The 21,191-nt window shown below is 43.2% G+C and overlaps 1 protein-coding gene across 1 annotated transcript; it reads left to right on the top strand.

Moving 5' to 3' along the window:
• Nucleotides 1–1,957: 1,957 nt before the first annotated feature.
• On the top strand, nucleotides 1,958–19,320 carry stard7 (StAR-related lipid transfer (START) domain containing 7). Its single transcript, XM_035390658.1, has 8 exons — nucleotides 1,958–3,171; nucleotides 6,094–6,257; nucleotides 6,916–6,965; nucleotides 7,127–7,237; nucleotides 11,386–11,468; nucleotides 11,791–11,890; nucleotides 12,387–12,471; nucleotides 13,700–19,320. The coding sequence occupies exons 1-8, from the start codon at nucleotides 2,711–2,713 to the stop codon at nucleotides 13,867–13,869; spliced, it is 1,224 nt and encodes a 407-aa protein (XP_035246549.1). The 5' UTR covers nucleotides 1,958–2,710; the 3' UTR covers nucleotides 13,870–19,320.
• The last annotated feature ends 1,871 nt before the right edge of the window (nucleotides 19,321–21,191 follow it).

The raw sequence follows: 21,191 nt of genomic DNA, 5'->3' as shown, positions 1-21,191 counted from the left end.
GCTGTTTAGTCGAGATCTCCCAAATTATACTTAAGTGTTTATTTTGTTTACTGGGATGCCCCCCGTGACTCATCAGGCCGACCACAGTATTTCATCATACTCTTGAATTGGTATTGTCTTTTTGATGGGAGAGTATGGGTTCTCAAGAATCGCCTCTGCCGCTTACGTGACAGAACATTCGAATTAGAGGCATTATGGGGTTGGTGAAGGCAATTTTCATGGGACTGTTTTCGACAACCCCCCCCCCCCCCCCCCCAACCACCACCATCACCATCAGTAGGGTGCCCACAATGTATCCAAGCAGCAGGAGACTAGCTATTCTTTCAGATGTTCTAACTGTCTGTTATCATTGCCCCTATCCTGGGACCAGGGGGACCGGGGATTCTACTTGGGGCACTCAAAACACTACTTATGGATTATTTTATTACAAGGTCTCCACACATGATAGAGCAGGTTAGTCCAATAATGCTCAACATTTTGACAAGTCTGTCCTCAGCCTATCTGGCATAATGAATCTAGTCATACTTGCAGCCTTCCATGTTTATCATTGCATTGAAATTGCATTATTCTTTTGAAATTATCCAATTTAATTTTGTGATATACAGGGTAGTTTGACTGAGCACACTTGCCATTTTGCAGCTATGCCCTCTGAATGCCCCTGTAACTGTTTAGGACAAAGGGCATCTCATATGGGACAATATAAAAATGTTGACTGAAGTATGGGGTGTCCCAGTTAATAGAGAATTATTGAAAACCAAAACAAGACATTTTGTGACTACCCAATCCTTTTTTATATTTATTTTTCACTAAGTATTTGAATGATTTTACTTCATAAAATGTTAATCCACTTTAAAGCATTTGAGGCATGTCTCCTCTGTGTGGCGGCTGTGGCCTGTCAGTTGCATGCACACCATGCACACAATGCCATATATGGGGATGCCCTCCAGTTCCCACGTCCTAGCACTCCTATCCTCTATATTCATTTACTATTTTGTATTGTATTTATCTGTATGGCTCCATGCTTTTCCCTCTATTTAAAGACTTGTTATGTATATAATCTTTATATATTCATAATTTGTATTTTGGTTGCTGGTTAGCATAGTTGACTCGCATTTGTGCTTTAGTTATGATGCATATACACTCGCTGGTCTGGAATATACAAATATAAATCAGGTGGATGCACTTATGTTTGTGTACACTCTAAGTCCCTCTGGATAAGGTTGTCTGCTAAGTTAATACAATGTATTGTGATGTAACAAGAATGAAAGCTGAACCCTTTCCAGGGTTTCCTGCAGTAACCACAACACAGTTCTTTCATTTAATCCTGTCCTGTTTGACTCCATGTTAATGCACCAAAAAGATATAACAATGCCATCCAATAGAGATTAAGTACTTTTGATGGTAAAATAAAAAACGCGTTGTAAGTTATACCCTTATATAATATACCCTTTAATAAAAGCTGAAAATATTTTTATAAAATTGATTTCTTGTCCCTTGATATGCACATTTCACACAAACCTACGTTTATGAAACCATGGAATGTCGGCTTACTCAACAAAGCGAATGTATTGGGGATTTGAACACCAGCCGTTTCACGTTGTCTACAGTTAAGTAGTCCGGCAGCCTTGAGGTCAAATTAAGGTCACTGTATTGTCGCGCAAACGAAATCGTGGTTATAGTTGAATTTCAGGGGATTCTTTCTCTTAGACATCAAAAACGGAACCAAGCCGTGGGTTTTCGGACCAGGTATCGGCAAAGATGCATTTCACCTTTCAAACAGGTCAAGGATGGCACACCCTTCGTCCTTCGTCGAAGCCAGGTTGATGTAATGTGCGTCATATAATCTTGCTAGCCAGTAAACTGATTTAGAAAATTTAGACAGGCAATATGCGTGACCTATCAGACGAATGCCTACATCACTGAAGGCCAATAGGAATAGTTTATGGGAGGAAGTTGAAAGCGCATGGTCAATGTTCAGCTAGCCTGTGTATGGAAAGCATGTGAGGAAATGGGGTTAGTAAAAGCAAGTCTGTTAACCAAATAATCTATATTTATAGTGCAAGATAATATCCATGAGCGTTTAGCTCGTAAACAGTTCCCAAATTTACTAGCTGCATGCTACTAACGGATGTTACTGATCTTTCTAATCAACAGTAAACAAGCTAGTATCTGTAGCTAGCCTGGCTAGCAGGTTTACAAGCTAAGGGGTTTGAACGATTTTGCAAGTGTAAGGCTAAGCTACTAATGCTATCTTGCATAGATATGTAGCTACTGAGTTGAATCCACGCGACAAATTGGAGGTTGTTTTTGAGTAATAAGGTTGTTGTCGAAGTGCTACAACTTTTGTTGAGTGTTTTAAGCAGCAGATATTTAGCACGAGGCGTGTGTTGTTTACCTTGCGTGCTAGCTAGCTAACTTGCAAGTAGCTTTTTTGCCTTTTTGCTTGTGACTCAACTGTCAACGAGCCACGGTCGTTAGCTAGCTAGCTAGCTTTCTGTTTGCATCCATACCATGCTAATGTGTTAACTGGCTTGAAATAGATTTCTAATTTTAAGCGTTTTGGCATTTAATACAGCTGAGCACCTAGTGATGTATTGCTATAGCTAACTAAACAATTACTCTATTTAATTGTATTTAATATCTACCTTCAACGCCAGACCGCTGATATAAGCTGGTCTTTAGCCTCAGAGGGTGGTGTACACACACAGCTATGTTTCAGTCTGTCCAGAGACGCCCGATCTGCGGAATAAGGGCGCACACGGCTCGGCTTCCTGGCCTACACACAGTTTGTAGTGAGGGTGTAGGGAAGGCCAGTGGTCCTGTAGTTAAGAGAGCAGCGGCATGGCTGGGTCGACGTATGGGTTCCGTGCTCTCTTGGCTGCACAAAGCAGGAGTATGTGCAGGTGAAACGGGATCAGAGAAGACACGAAAAGGCATGGTGTCCTTACTTGCAAACCAGTGCAGTTTCGTTACGGGCCAGAGGTTCAGACGCGCTTGGCAGATAGGCGAGCTCTACTCGAACCTGTACTCCGAACGTTCCCGAATGAGCCTGGTGAGCACGCTGTGGCGCCGCTTCCAAAGCAAACACGCGCGCACTAGCAAACTAGTTGCAGCGCTGGCTGGAGTCTTCATGTGGGAAGAGGAGAAGATTAGAGACGAAGAGCTAAAGAGGTGAGTTAATGGTCAAATGTTATTTATCCTCGATATAGCGTGATTGAGTGACCTTTGTTACGCGGGTATCAAACTCCTGCATACCACGAGGTGTGGGGTTTATGTACACTAGGCCATATTCAAGGGCATTAATTTTGGAGGGCAGTCAGTGTAGAGGTGACAAATAGTGTAGCTTGGCAGTGCAGCTTTTTGGATATAGGCCTAGAAAAAGTTCCACCCATACACTCGAGGTGAAATGTCAAAGTCTTTTCTAAACAAAAGTTCCCATTCTGTCACGTGCCTCTTAGAAAACCGACGCTGTGCATAACAGACAAATATAAACCTCATATTTCTGTTACATTAATTTTGTTTGTAATTTGATCTCAGGTTAATGTTACCATGTGCTGTGAAAAATTGGAAATAACGAAGCATCAGAAGTTGCTAATTTCACTCGCTTTTAAAAATGGATGGGGATCTTTGGTGGAAAGCTGGAGAATGGAGACTCTCTGCACTAGTCATTTCATGTTCAAGTAATTATTGTTTTCTAATGCAGGATATTCTCTTGGCTGGCAGTCAAGCCTGTGACAAATGTGCCGATCCTATTAGGTGACAGCAAGCTAGTTTACTAATGCACCTGTGTTCAGAGGCCAAACACAATATTCTGTTTCTTTGGCAGGAATGCCAGTTGTTCAGAAGCAGGCAAGAAATAAAAGGAACTCTATTACCAGGAAAGCAAGGATGGAAATTTAGTATCATGTCTGGTCTGGTAACATATTTTTGAGTTACGGCACTGTTTCCCTGAAGAGTCATTGATTAAAATTTACAGTGTGCAGGCTCAACAAGGCCTCAATCTGTTTGCTGGTTCCTTTGTGTGATAGTCTTTTTTTAAAAACTTCTTTAAGTCCATGCCAGAGAGAACCAGGTCCCTCTTTTGACTGACTGTATTTTAGCTCTGAGATTTTTATATTGTGTTCCTCAGTCTGGATGGTCTGCTTTTGTTACTTCCTGTGCTGAATGGTCAGCTTGGTGTATAGAAACTTTGCCACCACACCTGACCGTTTTCTTGAATGAGTGTAGAATATGGATGTCATTGGTCAGGGCTGGGTCATCTTGGGTCAGGCAGGATAAAAGGGGGTTGGATGACCCAATGACTGGCCTTTCAGTCTCCTGACCAGTTCTGAAAAAATGTACCGTTGTATAACCTTAGAGATGGGGACAGAGTTGTCAACTGGGCGGGTATGTAACTGGGAGCAGCATACTCTGTTACGTCTTACCAAGCTTCCTATTACAGGTGATGCAAAAAGGGAAGTATTAAAATGAAACTGGGCACAAATTTTACATATCAGGAAGAGCCCTGTAAGGTCAACAGTGTAATGGAGGCCAAAAGAGGCAAAAGATTAGTGGATCACTGGAAAAAAATGGAAACAAGTGGCTGCTTAGAATTGTCTAGATTTGGAAAGCACAGTAACCGTACAGCAACATACTCGGTAGGTTATTCTGAAGAGCACCGTGTGGCAGGTTGGTTTTTAAAGTCTCCTGTTTTGTATTTCAGTGTGTGTCCTAGGTATTGATCCATTGTATTATTGCAGTAAAACCTGCAGGACCTGGGGAAATATAGGGCAAAGGGCAGTGTGTAGGAGCACACCACCTTTGGCAGAAACGTGTAACATCCCTGCTAGTATGGGACTATTTTAAACCCCGTCTGTGAGCAGGGCTGTGCAGGGCTGCCATTTTGGGAGCAGAAAATATTAATTAGGATGCATTACAGTGCTCCTGAATGCTCCTAAATTTTTGAAATGGCAGAAATGTTAGCGTAGAACCCTGTGTGAGGCAAGAGTGGCAGCCTCTACGCAGTATAATCCTGGCTTATCAGATCAGAGGGACATGTCTGTGTGGATTGGATTGAGGTGCGTTCATAAAAGGGTTTTGCTACGGTCACTCTAAACGGTTGCGACCTTTCGCTACAGCCAGAGTCGTTTACTCTGTTCAGTCGGTGTCTCAGGAGTGTTATCAGGAGGATCATGTCTAAGGCACTGTACACTCACTTGTTTTCTTTAAGTATTCATCAAGCCAGGCCAATATATGGGTATACTTACTATATATATAATATATGGGCATGTAACTATACCTACATTTTATACATTTACAAACAGCAGCGCATCATTTCCTTTTCATATGAAGTATGTCATTTCTAAACATGAGGGCTGAAATAATAATCAGGGATTAAATAATAATTACATGAATATGTGGACTTTCATGTTTTGGACAGGAATGATAAGATAGGGATGGGAATGACCTGTTGTCACTTGTCACATAGAATTCATAGAGGAGCTCACCTTCACTCAGTGTGCATTGGTAACAACTAATCATAGAAAGCCGGTGGTGATTGGTGGATGACTTCTGGTCATACATACTCGATACCGAGAGGCAGGGATCATCAAAGCACGATCCTCAAGGGTTGAGAACACATGGTTTATCTCCCATCCTTTACCTGGGAGTCAGGCGTGAAGACAGTCTGACCAATCAGTAGCACTAATTGTTCAGTTAATTACCTGGGAGGAAAGAAAACCAGGGCTGGATTTAGGTTTGAGGGCCAGATTTGATGGTCCCCAGCTGCGTCTCTCTGTCTGTGTGCAGGTGTGCCGGGAGCCTGAAAGTGTTCAGCTGCGTCTCTCTGTCTGTGTGCAGGTGTGCCGGGAGCCTGAAAGTGTTCAGCTGCGTCTCTCTGTCTGTGTGCAGGTGTGCCGGGAGCCTGAAAGTGTTCAGCTGCGTCTCTCTGTCTGTGTGCAGGTGTGCCGGGAGCCTGAAAGTGTTCAGCTGCGTCTCTCTGTCTGTGTGCAGGTGTGCCGGGAGCCTGAAAGTGTTCAGCTGCGTCTCTCTGTCTGTGTGCAGGTGTGCCGGGAGCCTGAAAGTGTTCAGCTGCGTCTCTCTGTCTGTGTGCAGGTGTGCAGGGGAGCTGCTCGCCGTAGAAACGGTGAAGAGTCGGGGCACTTCCCGGGAAACAACCGCTGAGCTCCAGAAGGAAGGCTGGGAGGTCGTCATGGAGAAGAAGAACTTCTGGGTGTGGAAACGGCCAATTCAGAACAGCCATTTGTACGAATACAAAGGTCAGCCATCAACGCACCACACGTCTTTTGGGCCTTCTTTTGGTCAAATTGAATTTGAATTGTGTACACTTCATTGGGGGGGGGGGGGGGGGGGGAAGCATTGGGCTCCTCACTGAAAAGTAAATGCATCTGGTCCCGATCACAGTTCAGAACTTTTATGGTTAATGTTGGTTCATCACAAGGTGATATTATCTGTAATCATGTTGCGGTTTGGTAATTCACAATAACGTCACATGATTGTTGACTCCAGAGGCACAATTTGTGGGGAAAACTATATTGGAAAATACTCAGCCTTCACCAGTCCATGTAATTCTAAAACAATGGTGTTTAAGAGTAGTGGATGATCATTGCAGGCATGCTGACCATGCTGGCACAAAGATGCAGATCTTCGATAAATTTAAGAAGCTTCTGAAAACACAGCATTGGTCCACAGGCCTACGAGACCCTCTTTTGTTGTCAGAATGAGTTTTTCCTGTCCAGCACCTGTGTTTCTGAGGTTCATTTCTGTTTACTGTGTCATTTGCTTATCACTTGGCCCTTATCCATATTAATGATAGTATATGGCTGTGATAACAGGCTACACACGTACTTGGGCCCCCAATACTGTGGTTAAGCGTTGAGCCTGAGCGATCTGTGTCACTCTCTTACCCCTCTGCAGTGTTGGGAACGTACACAGACATCACCCCGAGGCAGTTCTTCAACGTTCAGGTACAGTGGCTGTCCGTGCCTGTGCTCCTCAACCGTCCATTTTGTCTGCGGTGCACAGCCCTGCCGCTTGTGTCTGTGTGCGGGGGCGGGGTTTGTGCGCAGGGGCGGACCCTGTCTCCCTCTGGCCCCGCCTCACTGTCCCTTCCCCCGTGTTGATCCAGCTGGACACTGAGTACCGGAAGAAGTGGGACGCCCTGGTGATCAAGCTGGAGGTGGTGGACCGGGACGCCACCACGGGGTCCGAGATCGTGCACTGGGCCACGCACTTCCCTGTAAGTCCTCGCGCGCGATAGCTCGGGCTGAACGATGACGCACCGCTGCCTCGCAAGGAGGAGGGGGAAACCGCTGCTGTCCGAAACGCTGTTTCCACAGTCTGTTATCTGAGGAACGGGTTTTCAACAAGAATACTCAGTTACCAGAGAAACACAGTGCTCAGAAATGTTACATTAATACCTTTAGGGACCTTCAGGAAGCACAGACAAACACACACACACACACACTGCCTACTATAGCCTGGATCAATGTGCTCAATTAATTCAATATTGACTAACATGGATGTTTATTTGGAGGGTGGAAGCGGCTACGTGCCCACTGAGCGATACACACGCCCAAAAGCCCAAACGCAGAGGACCTGTGGCTCTCCAGGCCCGTGGCTGGGGAGCCCTGCGCTGTATTAAAAGTGCAGCTGTTGTGTACAGAAAGCGGGGTCCTTCAAGTCATGTGTTTGCGCAGCCAGTAGGAGCGTGCTGCTGTTTTTGTCTCCTGTGATTGGCTCTTGGCACTGTCGTGGTGCCCTTGTCCTTCTGTCCTGACCTGAATGCAGGTGTCTGTTCGACTTACTGAGATAGTGCTGATGACCATGCCTCGGGACAGCATATACTGTACCGACTAAATATACACTGAGCATACAGTACATAGTCAGACTGACTCGTTATTTTCCTGTCGTTTCAAACTCAAGCTGGGTTTGTAATTGGGGCTGACCTGTCGGTGGATTTCATGTTGACGTTCAGCTCTTAATTACTTAATTAGCCCTAATCTCATGACATTTTCGAAAAAAATTTGAGTATCCTTAGTGAAAATGTTTTGCTGGGGTCTGATACAGGGGTGAAGCAGCGTCGGTGTAAACGTATTTTAAGAGCACTAAACCAGTATTTGGTTTGATCAAAAACCAGAACCTACACGTGCCCTCCAGGACTGAATTAGTGTACTCCGCCCTTTCAAAAGTAAAAGTATTTTGCTGCTCAATGCGAGTGCTCAGTTTTACTCTGAATGTATGCTGGCAACTCCAGCAAAATTAAGCACTTTAAATGAATTTCCAGCCTTTGAAACTTAACAGGAAGTCCGTTGCAACCCAGACCGTATTTGGTCTGTCAGACGTTCCACGGTTCCCGTGGAAACCAGAAGCGACTTCCTGTGTGCGAGTACTGTAATCTGTGCTGCTGTGGCACTGTGGAAGGTGCTTATGCAGGAGCGGGCTGGATGTGAAAATGAGTCCAGCGCTGACGCTGCGCTCTCTTTAACCAACTTCCTGATCATTTGCACGTCAAGGGCATGTTCAGGTAGCCGTGACCCAGTTCCTCCTTATTTGCTTCCTAAAAGAGAAGCATTTCATCCGAATTTGGAAATGCTTCGGTAAGCAGTGTTTTAGAACACCTCAGTGTTCTTTAAAAATTGCTGTGCGGAAGCGAAGTAGATGGGTCTTTTGCTTAGGTGGCAGGTTGAGAGAGCCCGATTAGGAATTTAGCCAGGACGACGGGGAATCACCTGTATTTTGCGATGGGTGTCATGGGATCTTTAATGACCACAGTGAGTCAGGAGCTCGGTTTAATGTCTCATCTGAAAGAGCTAGCATGCAGAATAATATCAGGCGGTGTCCTGCGAATGATTCATGACACTGAACAGAACAAAAAAAAAAAAACACAGTACCCTTTCTTTACGTATGAATTCACAACACTAAAACTGATGACTTCCGCTTATTAAGTCTTTGCACAGGCTCAATGATTCACAAAGCGGCAATTTACTGTTGTAACTGAATAGCTAGCTTGACAAAAAGGAAGTATAAAAGATGCCTTTTAATGTAGGATCACCGTTGGCTGTGTCTTATTAGCACTTGCAAACCAAAGTCTGAAACGAATTGTAAGATGACCAGTTATGCTTCCACAGTAATTTTGTTTGCAGACGCACTGCCACACGTGAATTTGATGGCTTAGTTACCCAACAATGCTCCAGTCACATCCGTCGCCTCTCCAGCGATTACCACACAAGATGTTGTGTGCTCGCTGTACTTTTTTTTAATTGCCTACAGCATGTTAAAGGAGTCTCTACACTATACTCACGTAAGAAGAGCGCTGATCGTTTTGGTTTTGTTCCGTGACCACACACAAATTTCTTTGATTGCAAGAAGACGGCTTTTAGGTCTTGGGCTATATGCAGTAACTACCCCTTTATCCGAGTAATGGTTTTTTTTCCATTAGATACTTTATAATGTTGCCGGACAGAGTCCCTGTGGTCATAGCTGAGGGACACGTGCTTCCTGTTATCGCCAGCTGCTGCACTGGTTCCTCTGTTGTGGGTAGTCACTTCTCTTGTTCTCTTATTTCTTTTTTTTTTTTTGGTGGTCATTGGTTTTGATGGTTGTATTTTACTGTGCTGCATTACAGAAGATGGCTTATAATGTTTGTTTCATCTTTTTGTTTTACTGTGCTTCATTACAGAATCATAGCATCATAGCAGGTACAGCATCATATATGCAGAAATAAGACTATGTTGGGGGGAAAAAAACATGTAGTCTGGCTACAGTAAGAAGAGGGTAGTTCTGCCAATAATATGAGGAACTGGGGAGCACACTAGGTTAATGTGACTGGGCAGGACGGGTCAGTGTACCTAAAGTTAAGATGGAATATTTTGAGGGGTAGCATGCGAAATACTGACTCTGTGTTTATGCCAAAACGAACGCTGCAGTAAAATAAATCTGCTTCCCACAGAGGTGCCGTAGGTTCAGTGGCTGGATCTGACCTTTTAAAGAGATTCTCCAGCTTTACGTGAGACTGTTTGCCCCTGTATGTGCATGCGCAGGGTGTCAAAGTGGCAGAGTAACTGAAGTGCATGTCTATGATCCCAGTGTTGACTGCTTTTCTTCAACGAAAAGCCCACCACCAGAAACACTAAAGGGGTGTCTGATTCTAAGAAGTAGATAAACACCGTCAGCTAGGCAACCTGCTCTATCCGTGCACTGGGAGTTCAGACATACTTCTGAGACATTAGAGAGGAGTGGGCCAAGCTTTGTGCAGAAATTATCTGTGGCGAAGGTCGCCCCAAATACCAGGGTATAAAATGAACATCACCCACCATTGATCACACATGAAAGTCATGTGTATATTATGAGTTTATCTTGCTCCTAGGTTACGTAGCCATTCTGCACTGTACAGTGAGTTTAGTATTCGGTTTAAATGGACTGTGTCCGTTTATATTGGCTGATTCCTGTGTCAGTGATGTTGGGCATTCTCAGGCACACTAGCACAGTTCTTTCACATGGTCTCACCTGTGCCTACCAGCACGCTTCATAGAGACAGTGGGCCCCAAGTGCTGACCTGGAATCAGGTCTCTAGCTCCTCCGTTGCCTCAGATTAGTGATGAGTGAGCGGGTGAGGCTTCATGAATCCAAAAATGGGTGGAGCTACTATGAGCGGACCGTTGCTTACTCGTTGAGATCAAAATATTTTGTTCCCAGCAGCTGAACAAAAGTGGTACATCTGATCTCACTGATAGCATGTAGCGGATCCATCCTTTTTTTTGTTTTATGAAGCCACATTCTTCCATCACTATCTCAAATACAATAAAATAGTGCGGGATTAGGATGTGGCCTATCGACCAGTCAACCACTTTTATTTTTATATGGCACTTTTTATCCCAATGTGTTCCTTGTTGCCAAACTGGTATGTTTTGGCGCGATACAAAGCCAGACACAATTAATTCAGCTACAGACAGATTGCATAAAAGCACAATAAAAATTCCTCCACAGTCTGGTAGCGTGGCAATTTTCCGATATATTATCAAGCCCTGTATTCGTCGTTGGAGAGATCCACTCTTGCCCTTGGAGAGCCAGAGGATGTGGCTGACTGGTGTTTTAATTTTTAAATCGGTAAACGGGTCAGCCCCAAGAAACCAGGGGAATCGAGTGGTGTCGTGTGGCTCCTTGGCCAGCAGATGGCACTGTTGAATCTTGCTGTGCATTAAATGGAATGCTGCGTATATGATTGTGATTGTTAATGCAATCAGTAGTCTGTCTCTAAGTTTCTGGAATTTGCCCAGTTTTTAGTTTTAATGGTTTTCTTGTTTTTTTTAAAGACCTCCTGTCATGAATTAGTGTTAAATGACATTTTTGATTTTAGTTTTAAGATGGATTTTTTTGCCCCCACAGTATCCGTTGTATTCGAGGGACTATGTGTATGTGCGGCGCTATGATGTGGATCTAGAGAACAACCTCATGGTCTTGGTATCCAGGTAAGTTTATAGAATTTTTAATTTGGCAATTTTCTGATATTTTTTCTCCCCCTAATCTGGAAAATGTTCATGGTCTTTTTTTTTTCAAGACCATTCTTCCCTTCATCCAGGGACTTGACTGTCATAAACACATACGTACACACCAGACATTTAGCGTTCTTTGACAGCTGGTAGCAGAAGGTGCTCAGTAATGATGCCATGTGCTAGCAGCTCCCAGAGACACTGAGCGTCTGGAGAAGGCTAACCGTGTGATTATTCAGGGAATAATGGTCAACACTGCAGTGGGCCTCGCCCCTTTACCCCCTCCTCTTCTGTCATCCAGGGCTGTGGAACACCCCACTATTCCAGAATCCCAGGACTTTGTCAGGGTCCATTCTTACCAGTCTAAGATGGTGATTCGTCCGCACAAGTCCTTCGACGAGGTCAGGTTCCACGCAAGACCATCTCTGATGCTATATGCTAATTTCATCTGCGTAGTTTCAGAAAACACCATTTTATGAGCTTTTATTTGCTGTCAAATAATACAATATGGAAATTATCTACAAAACTTTAAAAAATCCTTTATTGATCATCTTATTAAATAACACTGTCAGTAAAGGATTGTTGTAGTTGACACAATAGGCTGCAGCTTGTTTATTCAAGCTGTTTTTATCAGGTCTTTATCATATTTCCATGAGAATGAAAACAAAACGATTAAATCTCATTTTTGTTACCCTTGCCAAGAAAAGAAAGCTTAATCAATGTTTTTGTCAAGATACTTAAATGAATGGCTTTTGTACACTCTCTGGGAAAACGATGGATAATATAGCTGGGTTTGGAGCCATGGTTGGGTGAAGGGTTAGGATCGGTTTCAGTGCCAGTATGTCGGTGTTTTGAGTCGGTGATGGATGAAGGACTGTGTGCTCTGAATCTCTACAGAATGGCTTCGACTACCTGCTGACCTACAGCGACGACCCTCAAACAGTGTTTCCTCGGTACTGTGTCAGCTGGATGGTGTCCAGTGGTGAGTGTTTTCTCTGCCCTCCATTTTACTGCAGGTTCACAGCATTCGTTTGTTTGTTTGTTCATTTGTTTGTTTGTTTGTTCATTCAGTTCGCCCTCCATTTTACTGCAGGTTCACAGCATTTGTTTGTTTGTTTGTTCATTTGTTTGTTTGTTTGTTCATTCAGTTCGTTCATTCAGTCATTCTTCCTGCTTGTGTTTTCTACACACTGCAAATTTTTCTAATTTTCGCCAAAGTGCTTAAAGCTTCAGTTGGCTACACTGTCAAAAATCTTCTGACAGAAACTTTTTTTTTCTCCCCCCTATATAAATGCAAACTTTACTAGTGTTTTTCTGTCTGAATTTTTGGTATTGTTCTCTCCAAGCACCTGTGGGTGCATTGGCCAGGTGTCCAAACATTCTTACTTTTCTTTTCTTTTTAATTCAGAAAAGGTTTACTGGTTTATACAGGATTACTAAATACAAACTCATAAATAGTACGTCAAGCTACATCCAAATTTTGACCTTGCTGTAATCTGTTCACGTCCTCATATCAGTTTGTTTTGAGCCAAGTCTCCACAGTGTAACCAAAGCAAAATGCTCTTGCTTGCCCATATCTTGGAGAAACTCTTGACAGGATTCACGTGCTATTTTGTGTCGAAGGCCACAAAATATGGGCTGGTTCATTTTCGGCTTTTTTGTCTTCAGCTGCAGCTGAGTGAAAATGGACTTGAAGCTGCTGTATGTTGAACTCAAAATGGCCTCTTTCCTGTTAATGCAATAACAGGCAATTTCACTGGGAAACCTACATGAGTTTGTGTTTTACAATGATGTTCTACAGATTAGTAATTAACATGTCTGTGCTGGGAAATTGCAAACCATCAGCAATTGTAATTTTTAAGGTGAACACAAACTTATCAACATCAATGAGAGTCCTGTCCTTATAAATGACCCGTAGTGAAATTGTCTTGCTGCTAAATTTGCAAAATATTTGTTTTTTACATGATATGTTAAGAGTGCAGTTTAATATTAAGTGAGGAGTTCTGTTGAAGTCCATAATAATAAGCTAAATGTAAAGAACTAAAAATCAAGTGTGTTAATGTAAGGTATTACTAAATGAACCAAAATAACCCATATCATTTATTCAGTTGTCCCTTACTGAATGTGCAGTCCGAGAGCGCCACCGTGTGGTCAAGGCATTTTTCGGCTCCCTCCTGCTGAGTTAACCGGTTGGCCTCCTCTGCCCACAGGGATGCCGGACTTCCTGGAGAAGCTCCACAACGCGGCCCTGCGTGCCCGGAACCAGGAAGTGGGGATGCAGGACTACATCGGTGTGGTCAAAACCAATGACAAGGCCTCCCCGCCCAACCCAGACCGCCTTGGGGGGGAAAAGGCCCACCCTGGCCAGATGTACGCCTGAACAGAACCAGGGTGCGGAAAAGGTGGGAGGAGCCTCTTGATCGCCACCACTCCCACCAGCATCCCATAAAAGGGCTTCTTTTTTTTTTTCTTCTTTTTTTATAATGGTGGACTTTGTGTTTGTTTTGAATGAAGTTGATGGACACGTACGAGGAATGCAGCTCCCACCTTTCTCCGCCTCGACACACAAATCCAGAGGAAACGACCGTGCTTTTCTGCGAACAAAAAAGCGCTTGAGACCTTGCAGCGCAGCCTCCCGAGATGTTCGGGAAGTCTGGAGACTTCAGAAGGCTTTTGGAGATGAAAAATGATTGACCCAAAAGTATCAGGACTTCTGCTTCTCTGCATAAATGAAAGACTCTTTCTTTCTTTCTCTCTCTCTCTCTCCGTGGCCTGAAAGCGGCTGCGTGCACCGCACACACTCCGTCCCCACCTCCATCTTGTGGTTAGGCGGCTGGAACAGCGGTTTCTCATCTTGCATCCTGGTCTCACTTTTGTCTCATTACATTTTTTTTCAGTTTTTTTTTTAAACAAACATTTCATAGTAATCAAGTGGTATCGGGTCACATTGACAGCTTGGTTACGGGCTTCATTTCTGTTACAAATCACAGCAGATTGTGGGGGCAAGGGCAGGGAAGGGAAAAAAAACAAAAAAAACAAGCATAATCAAATGGACCAGCCGTTGGGAGTCTCGCTCGTCCGCGTGGGCTGACGCTCTAGCCGGCCCGAAAGGCGTGAGGAGCGCTTCCGATCCGCGCGTTTGTGAAAGCCGAGTTTTCGCCGTGGAAATGTCGTCCCTGACCACGGGGACGTGGAACAGCTCTGTCACCCCAAACGGCCTTCTGTGAACACCGGCCCCCTCTGAAGGGGGGGAGGGGGGGGGGGGGCGTGTCTTACAGCAACCGCTGCTTCCTCAACCACAGCGCCTTCTCCACTACCTACACCCCCCGCGCGAACGCGAGTGGACTCGGAAAAACACCACTCCGACGTGTGGCTCCGCCCACTGCTTCTTCAGCGGCTTTCAGATGGCTTCTTTTGAGCTTCGCCGGGTTCTACAGTACACAGTTTTTACAGAAATATTTCTGCTCGCTGTTTGAAGATTTCTACAGGTTGACTCTTTTTTTTCCCCCACTCATCCTCTTCCCCTCCCTTGTGTGTATTGAGCTATGTATTGAGCACTACCTTGGGTTTAAAAAAAATATCAGTTAATTCCGGTACTCATGCTCGCATGCTTGTGTGTCATTAACGCAAATTAAATCAACTCCTCTTCACAGAAGAGCTCGAGTGAGCAGGTATGTCACTTCCTGTGCAGACCGCTCGTCAGTCTTCTGCTCGTGAGCTGAACACGCGTGACTGACCCGTTTTCTCCTGTTCTCACGCGTGAAAATGTGAATTGTGTGTGCATGAATCTCGCTGGAGTAGGCTTCCGGCAACCGTGTCCCAGCATCACGGACGGGGCTCGTGGTAGTTTTGAGCAGTTGTGCACTTGGGGATAGAGTTAGAGCACGGGTGGAGAGAAGAATGTCTGTGTCAAATGCACTTAAAGGACTGAAAAATCCATGACAGAAAATGCTACTGAAATGATGAATTGATTGAAATAAATCACATTTGTTACTCCTTACCTCCTACGTTGTGTCCAGGTGTTGACGTTTGAATGATTTGTTGACGGCAGGAAGTCAAATTTGAGTCTAGCATCTGATTCAACCCCCCCTCTGATTTATGAAGATGTACTGATTTTCCATCGTAAGTGTCTCGGGGGGACACTAGTATCTTGCTTTGTTGCTGAATATTCTCTCCTTCCATCAACTGTCAGAGCACACTAGCTCTTATGTGTGCATGCTTATAACATGCTTAGAGCCTGTGTTCTCTGCCTTGAGGTGAGACGTTTGGGGTAGGGAAAATATTTCATATCTTATATGGAAAAGGCCACATCCATAAGTGATTGGCCCTTGACAGTTACAGGTTTTGGCTTCCAGGAAATAAGAACTTTCATCGAATTTGCACCCTCAGCAGGTGCGAGGTGCCGTTTTGTGTGGGTTCAGACTGCTCAAGCTTTCAGTTCCTCACCGTTTTCCAGTGGCGCGTCGGTCATGTTTTCTGCGTTTTACCCACGATTCCCTATAAAATGAGCCGACGCAAAATCAGCTGCCACAAAAAACTAAATAAACATTTTGAGACTGAAATGACAGCAGAGAGATGGAAACACAGAGGAAAGAAACAGAGTTTAAGAAAACCTGCATTTCAATGTAAATTCTGTTTAAATGTGACTGCAAAGAATCCGTCGATTGGGACCGTCCATAGTCTTAGTGACATCACTCCGGCCCGATTTAGGGCAGCACAGCGCAGGTAACATTGTGCCTGTGTAGGACCGTCCCACCAGGGCTTCATTGGAACCATGTCAGCTGGTTTTGTGTGGTTAAAAATGGTGATTGAGTAACTACACATTGGCCTCTGATATATGACATGATGTTATTAGACGTATGCTAACACCCAATTCAGTGTAATTCTGGAAAGCTGGAGTCGGCACTCTGGCTGTGATGAATGTTTAAACTTTTTTATTGTGGTTTTCTGCTGTTTCTCTGCTTGTCCAGTGTTAAAAATGAGGTTCTTACAGAATTAAATTTTTCTAATATTGCACAAATCGGTGTGTTACCTTAACATTCACATGTTAAACATTCAAAAACCAATTCCTCCAAATAATCTTGATTAATGACAATGTAAACACTTAATAATAAAGATTACCTGCCTGCAAATCTATCATTTTTTGTTACCCTTTTAACCTGCAAGGACATGAACCATTTCATAACTAATTTAATACATGTAATACATGGTAACATTAGAGATTGTGGTGTGTTTTTGTTGTTAGTCGTTGCAGTTCCCAAAGGAAATCCAATGAGTTTAAGAAAATTTGTATTGTTTAACATTTGGTTTGAGTTTTCCAGGTTTTTAACTTTTTTAACTTTCTTTTGATCATTTATGCCATAGTGTGTGTTTTTGGAATTAATGATTTTATTGTTTCTAGTTGGAAATGAATGCCGTTGTTTAAATGCTTAATTTATGCAGTATTATAGCTTGGCCAAATATGTGAAGTTGTTGGTACCGCTTGGTCCTGTGCCTTCACATTGCTGTTTTCCCCCAATGAAAGCACTAAATTAACTGTGTGTCTTTGAATTTCTGTACAGTCAACTGTTGGAACTGAGTTGTAAAATGACTGTTTTTCAGAAGGAGATGATGGCTTGGAGTTGAAATTGAGCACTCATTTAATACATATTTGCTATATGGGTATGCAGTGGTGCTTGTGGGGACGGGGGTAAGGTGCTTTACACACAAACGCTTTTAGTACCTTAACTTGGATATCTCAGCTGTGCAGTCGCGCAAGCACATTTTTGCATGCTTGTTAATGGCTGGGTTGAGGTTCCTGGTAAAAGTGGTTAATAAGGATGTTTTTGTATTGACTGCGTAATGGCTGTCTTTGGTACGCAGGGGGAAGTTGCCCAAGTTCTGTGTGTCATTTAAGGCCGCTAACTGTAAAGTGGTAACTGTTGAGGTTATACATGTGTGTCCAAGCTGTTAAAAATGGCTTTAAAACGGGACATGCTGTGCCTCACCCCGCACCTCGTTCTGTTAGCTCAAGGGCATAATAACTGTGCCTCAGCTGGGAATCAAACCTGCAACCGCTGATTTACCAGTCCAGTTCCCTAACCATTACACTGTGGCATACTCTTCTGTGGTGTAATTTGTATCCTTGGCTGGCTGCTTGCAGCCATATTTTTGCATTTGTCACCCATTGATCATTCCCAGTTTCTTCCCCAGCGATTACTTTAAAATGGCATTATTGATGGCAACTCTTGAGTGTTGCCTTTTTGTATTTCGTCTCTCTACGATATCTATGGTAGGCTAGCTATACTGGCTCCATCTACCGGCTAGCATACTGCCTTCCCTCCTCCTCAGATGACCTTTGAAGATTGTACTGTCATTCCATGGCCAACAGTTGTTGCACCAGGGATTGGTCCTGCCACCTGGCCTGCCACATGATTGGTCCTGCCACCTGACCTGCCACATGATTGGTACTGCCACCTGGCAAATGCGATTAGATGATTCCTGTGTCATTCTCCCTTGAGGTCCAATTGAATATTTTAACCTGCCCCTTAAGCACATAACTTGCCAAATAAAGCTTGCTCGCTGTATCTTGTTGCAATAGGTGGTTCCAGCTAATAAAAAAAATATCTGTGATTGGATGCTTAACTGTCAATCAGATTTGTAATCCTCCATTCAGGCAGTGAAAGGCTGTGTCCGAAATGGCCGCCTAACCACTGTGTCCTCAACATATGTACTGCTAGACATACTGCCTACTATTTTAGTATGTGATGGGCAGTGGCCAGCAAAAAAAAAAAACCTCCATACTATTTTCCAACGGTACTGCGGAAGTGTCGGAAGACGTCCTGAAAATGTAGCAAAGATTTTACAGGGATAGCTCCGCCTCTTTCTCTCTGCTTGTGATGGGGCCTCCTAAAAAGTGTGGTTTACTTCCTGAAAAGTGTGCTCCTGAATACTCTCAGTGAAACCCCAAAAATACCTATATCATCTGGGGATTTTAAGTACACTGCATCTAGAGAATTTCGTCTACTCAACGACTTTCTCATCTGGTGTACTCAACTTATATACTCAACAGTAGGCAAGTAAGCTGTTTCCTGACGTGGCTGAAGCCTTTTACCATTCTAAAGAAAGATTCCACTGCAAAGCTGTTTGCAAATCTTATTAAACTAATTTGTTTTCATAGCTTCCAGCAAAAAAAATGTACTTAAGCCTTTAGATAACATCATGAAGTTGGATGGTTGGCTGGTTTACCACTGTGTATGAAAGTATGTGTTTACCAGCTGCTCAGTCCACAGATGGTAATTGATCCTTTGTGTGTCTCCTATAAAGGGAAAAATTATTTCTATATATTTTTGTGCGCGTGCATTTGAATAGATGTGAAAGACAAAAGTAATTATCTTGTCACATTTGACTTTAGTGTTGAGATTACTGATTGAAGAAATTGATTTTATTGTGAGGGGGTTGCCGTACAATACTGAAATAGACTTCATGTATTCAAATAGTGGATTTGAGCAAATATATGCAATGTTTGAGAATGCTTAGCTTGCCAGTGTGACGCATTCAGTTGTCTGAGGTGCTGCTTTAGAAGAATGCTGGTGTGGAAAAGACGTCTTCAGTATGTGAAAGCATTTTGTTTCTGCCATTGTTTCACGGTTGAACCATTTCCAAATGTCCCTTTTTCATCTTCTGGCTTCTCCGTATAAAAGCTGCTCAGCGCATGGACTGGAACATGGCCACGCAGTTGACACCTTTTGCTGTGAACGTTGTAATGGTTTCAGTCTACATGTAGATGTTGCTATGAACCGTTAAAATATCACTGGAAGTCTGAAATAAAGCCAACACGTTTGTAAAAGTTCATTTGAGAGACTGTATTTTATTTACTTTGATCACTAAACAGACCTGGGTCAAATACGTATTTGTTTTGGATTCCAATACTTGTCTAAACTTTACTGATCTTGTCTGGTGTATTGGAGCCAATGAAATACTCTCAAAAAGTGCAAACCTCGTCTTCTGGTCATATCGGCAGGCTCAGTTACACCAGGCAAGATCAATAGAGCACAGAAAAATATTTGAATCTGAAACAAATGCATATTTGATCTAGGTCTGTCACTAAAATATATGCATGACATGAGCTATTCTGATTGGTCTGAATAAATATGGGGAAAAACTGATTTTCATTACAATTTTATGACGTTATATTTACTGTAAAAATCTTAAGGTATCTTGGTAATACACACACTAAACCCTTTTTGAAACATTTTTGATGGAAACACAAGGAAAGGTGGCCTGCCACCATGCATTAATATAGGCATTAAAAGTAATCTGAAATGTTATTTTAAAACATTGTGCTCATTGTCTTTTCATTCTTTTGCAGTCAGTGGAACACCCTTTTTAGAAAACAATATTAATATATTTGTTTTCACAGAGGTCAATTTGCAGCCTGCAGATGAAGTAATGTTCACTTGGATGGGGAAAAAAAACCTAGATATTACTGTGGAAAGGTTGTCAAAAGTATTGAAACTGAGTGTCGCGGAGCTATGCGGTTAACTTGCTGCCGGACTAAATATTGCACTGGCATTAGTAAACGGCACGAGGTAAAATATGTAAATTACCAAAGAGGATTCTGCCTGTGGAATGCACTGGAAGCATTTTTTCCGCTCTCTGGTCGTTCCTGCATATATGGCTTTGGTCCAGCAGGTGGCGACAGATACCTGGATGTGCACTTCTTTATCCCACCGAGCTTGGTACTCAAAAGAATGGTTTAAAAAAAAAACCTTGGCTGCATGTGTCCCAGATACTTCACGCATTCGCTGTTCCTTCCATGTGTCGGCATTTTGGGGATGTGCATCCCACGAACATGTTTCACGAATGTATTTAAAATTATTCATGTTTTTTTTTTTTGCTCATGTACATGGCTGAATGTAAAGATATGTCCCTTTCAAAGAATATATACACTTAACTAATATTTAAGAAATGTATTCAAAGCTCTATGTTTCTGTATCTAGACAGGCTATTGTTTAATTATATTTACATTTTGTGATTGTGGCCCTCGCAGCCTTTGATGGGCGACAATGCTCACCAAGAGTCACATTTACGGTTCCTTATCCTTCATATAGTGGATGATATGTTGTGACCAAGAGAGTGACAGTGTGAACAAAATATAACTTCTGGGACACCAGCTTTTCAACACACTGTACTTCTGCTACTTGCTCTAATAAATTGCACACACGAAAGTCTAGTTTGACAAGTTTCTAAACGTTTGCAATGTGGAGTTTTGACTTTATTGTGTGGTCCTGCCGATGACAGTTGTCCTCATTTGCAAAACGCTGGCGGACGGTGATCCTATTTGTGCTTGCTTACCGGGTTGATTAGCCTACACAGTGTTGCGTTGTATTCACCAGACTCTCTTATACCGAGCGTCTATCCACCTGAGTCATGGACGGTACAGTGCCAGACCCGGTTAACAATGTTCCCAGGCCTGAGTATACGTTTTTGTTCGCAAAGTCTGCAAGTTCAGGTGAGCTCCTCCTATGAAACGGAACAAATGAGCTGTATTACAAATCTGTTCGCTGAAGGTGCTCTACTAAACTGCTGACACAAAAAACTGTTCACGGTGCCGGGAATACGGCGCAATTTGGAACACTGCCTTCGTTTTCGGACGCTAGCTCCCATGCAGCATATTAAACATCCGGTGGTTTTTATGTCTTTAATGCAGAGATGGCAATA

The sequence above is a fragment of the Anguilla anguilla genome, chromosome 14 (genome assembly GCF_013347855.1).
Source record: "Anguilla anguilla isolate fAngAng1 chromosome 14, fAngAng1.pri, whole genome shotgun sequence".
NCBI lineage: Eukaryota > Metazoa > Chordata > Actinopteri > Anguilliformes > Anguillidae > Anguilla > Anguilla anguilla.
This window is presented reverse-complemented; position numbering and strand designations above follow the sequence as displayed.

What these genes read in the sequence shown, in the direction of transcription:
- stard7 (XM_035390658.1), top strand. Translation starts at nt 2,711, where the DNA reads ATGTTTCAGTCTGTCCAGAGACGCCCGATCTGCGGAATAAGGGCGCAC. An exon ending in CTCATGGTCTTGGTATCCAG is followed by an intron (nt 11,469 to 11,790) that starts GTAAGTTTATAG and finishes TCTGTCATCCAG; the next exon opens with GGCTGTGGAACACCCCACTA. An exon ending in CGCACAAGTCCTTCGACGAG is followed by an intron (nt 11,891 to 12,386) that starts GTCAGGTTCCAC and finishes GAATCTCTACAG; the next exon opens with AATGGCTTCGACTACCTGCT.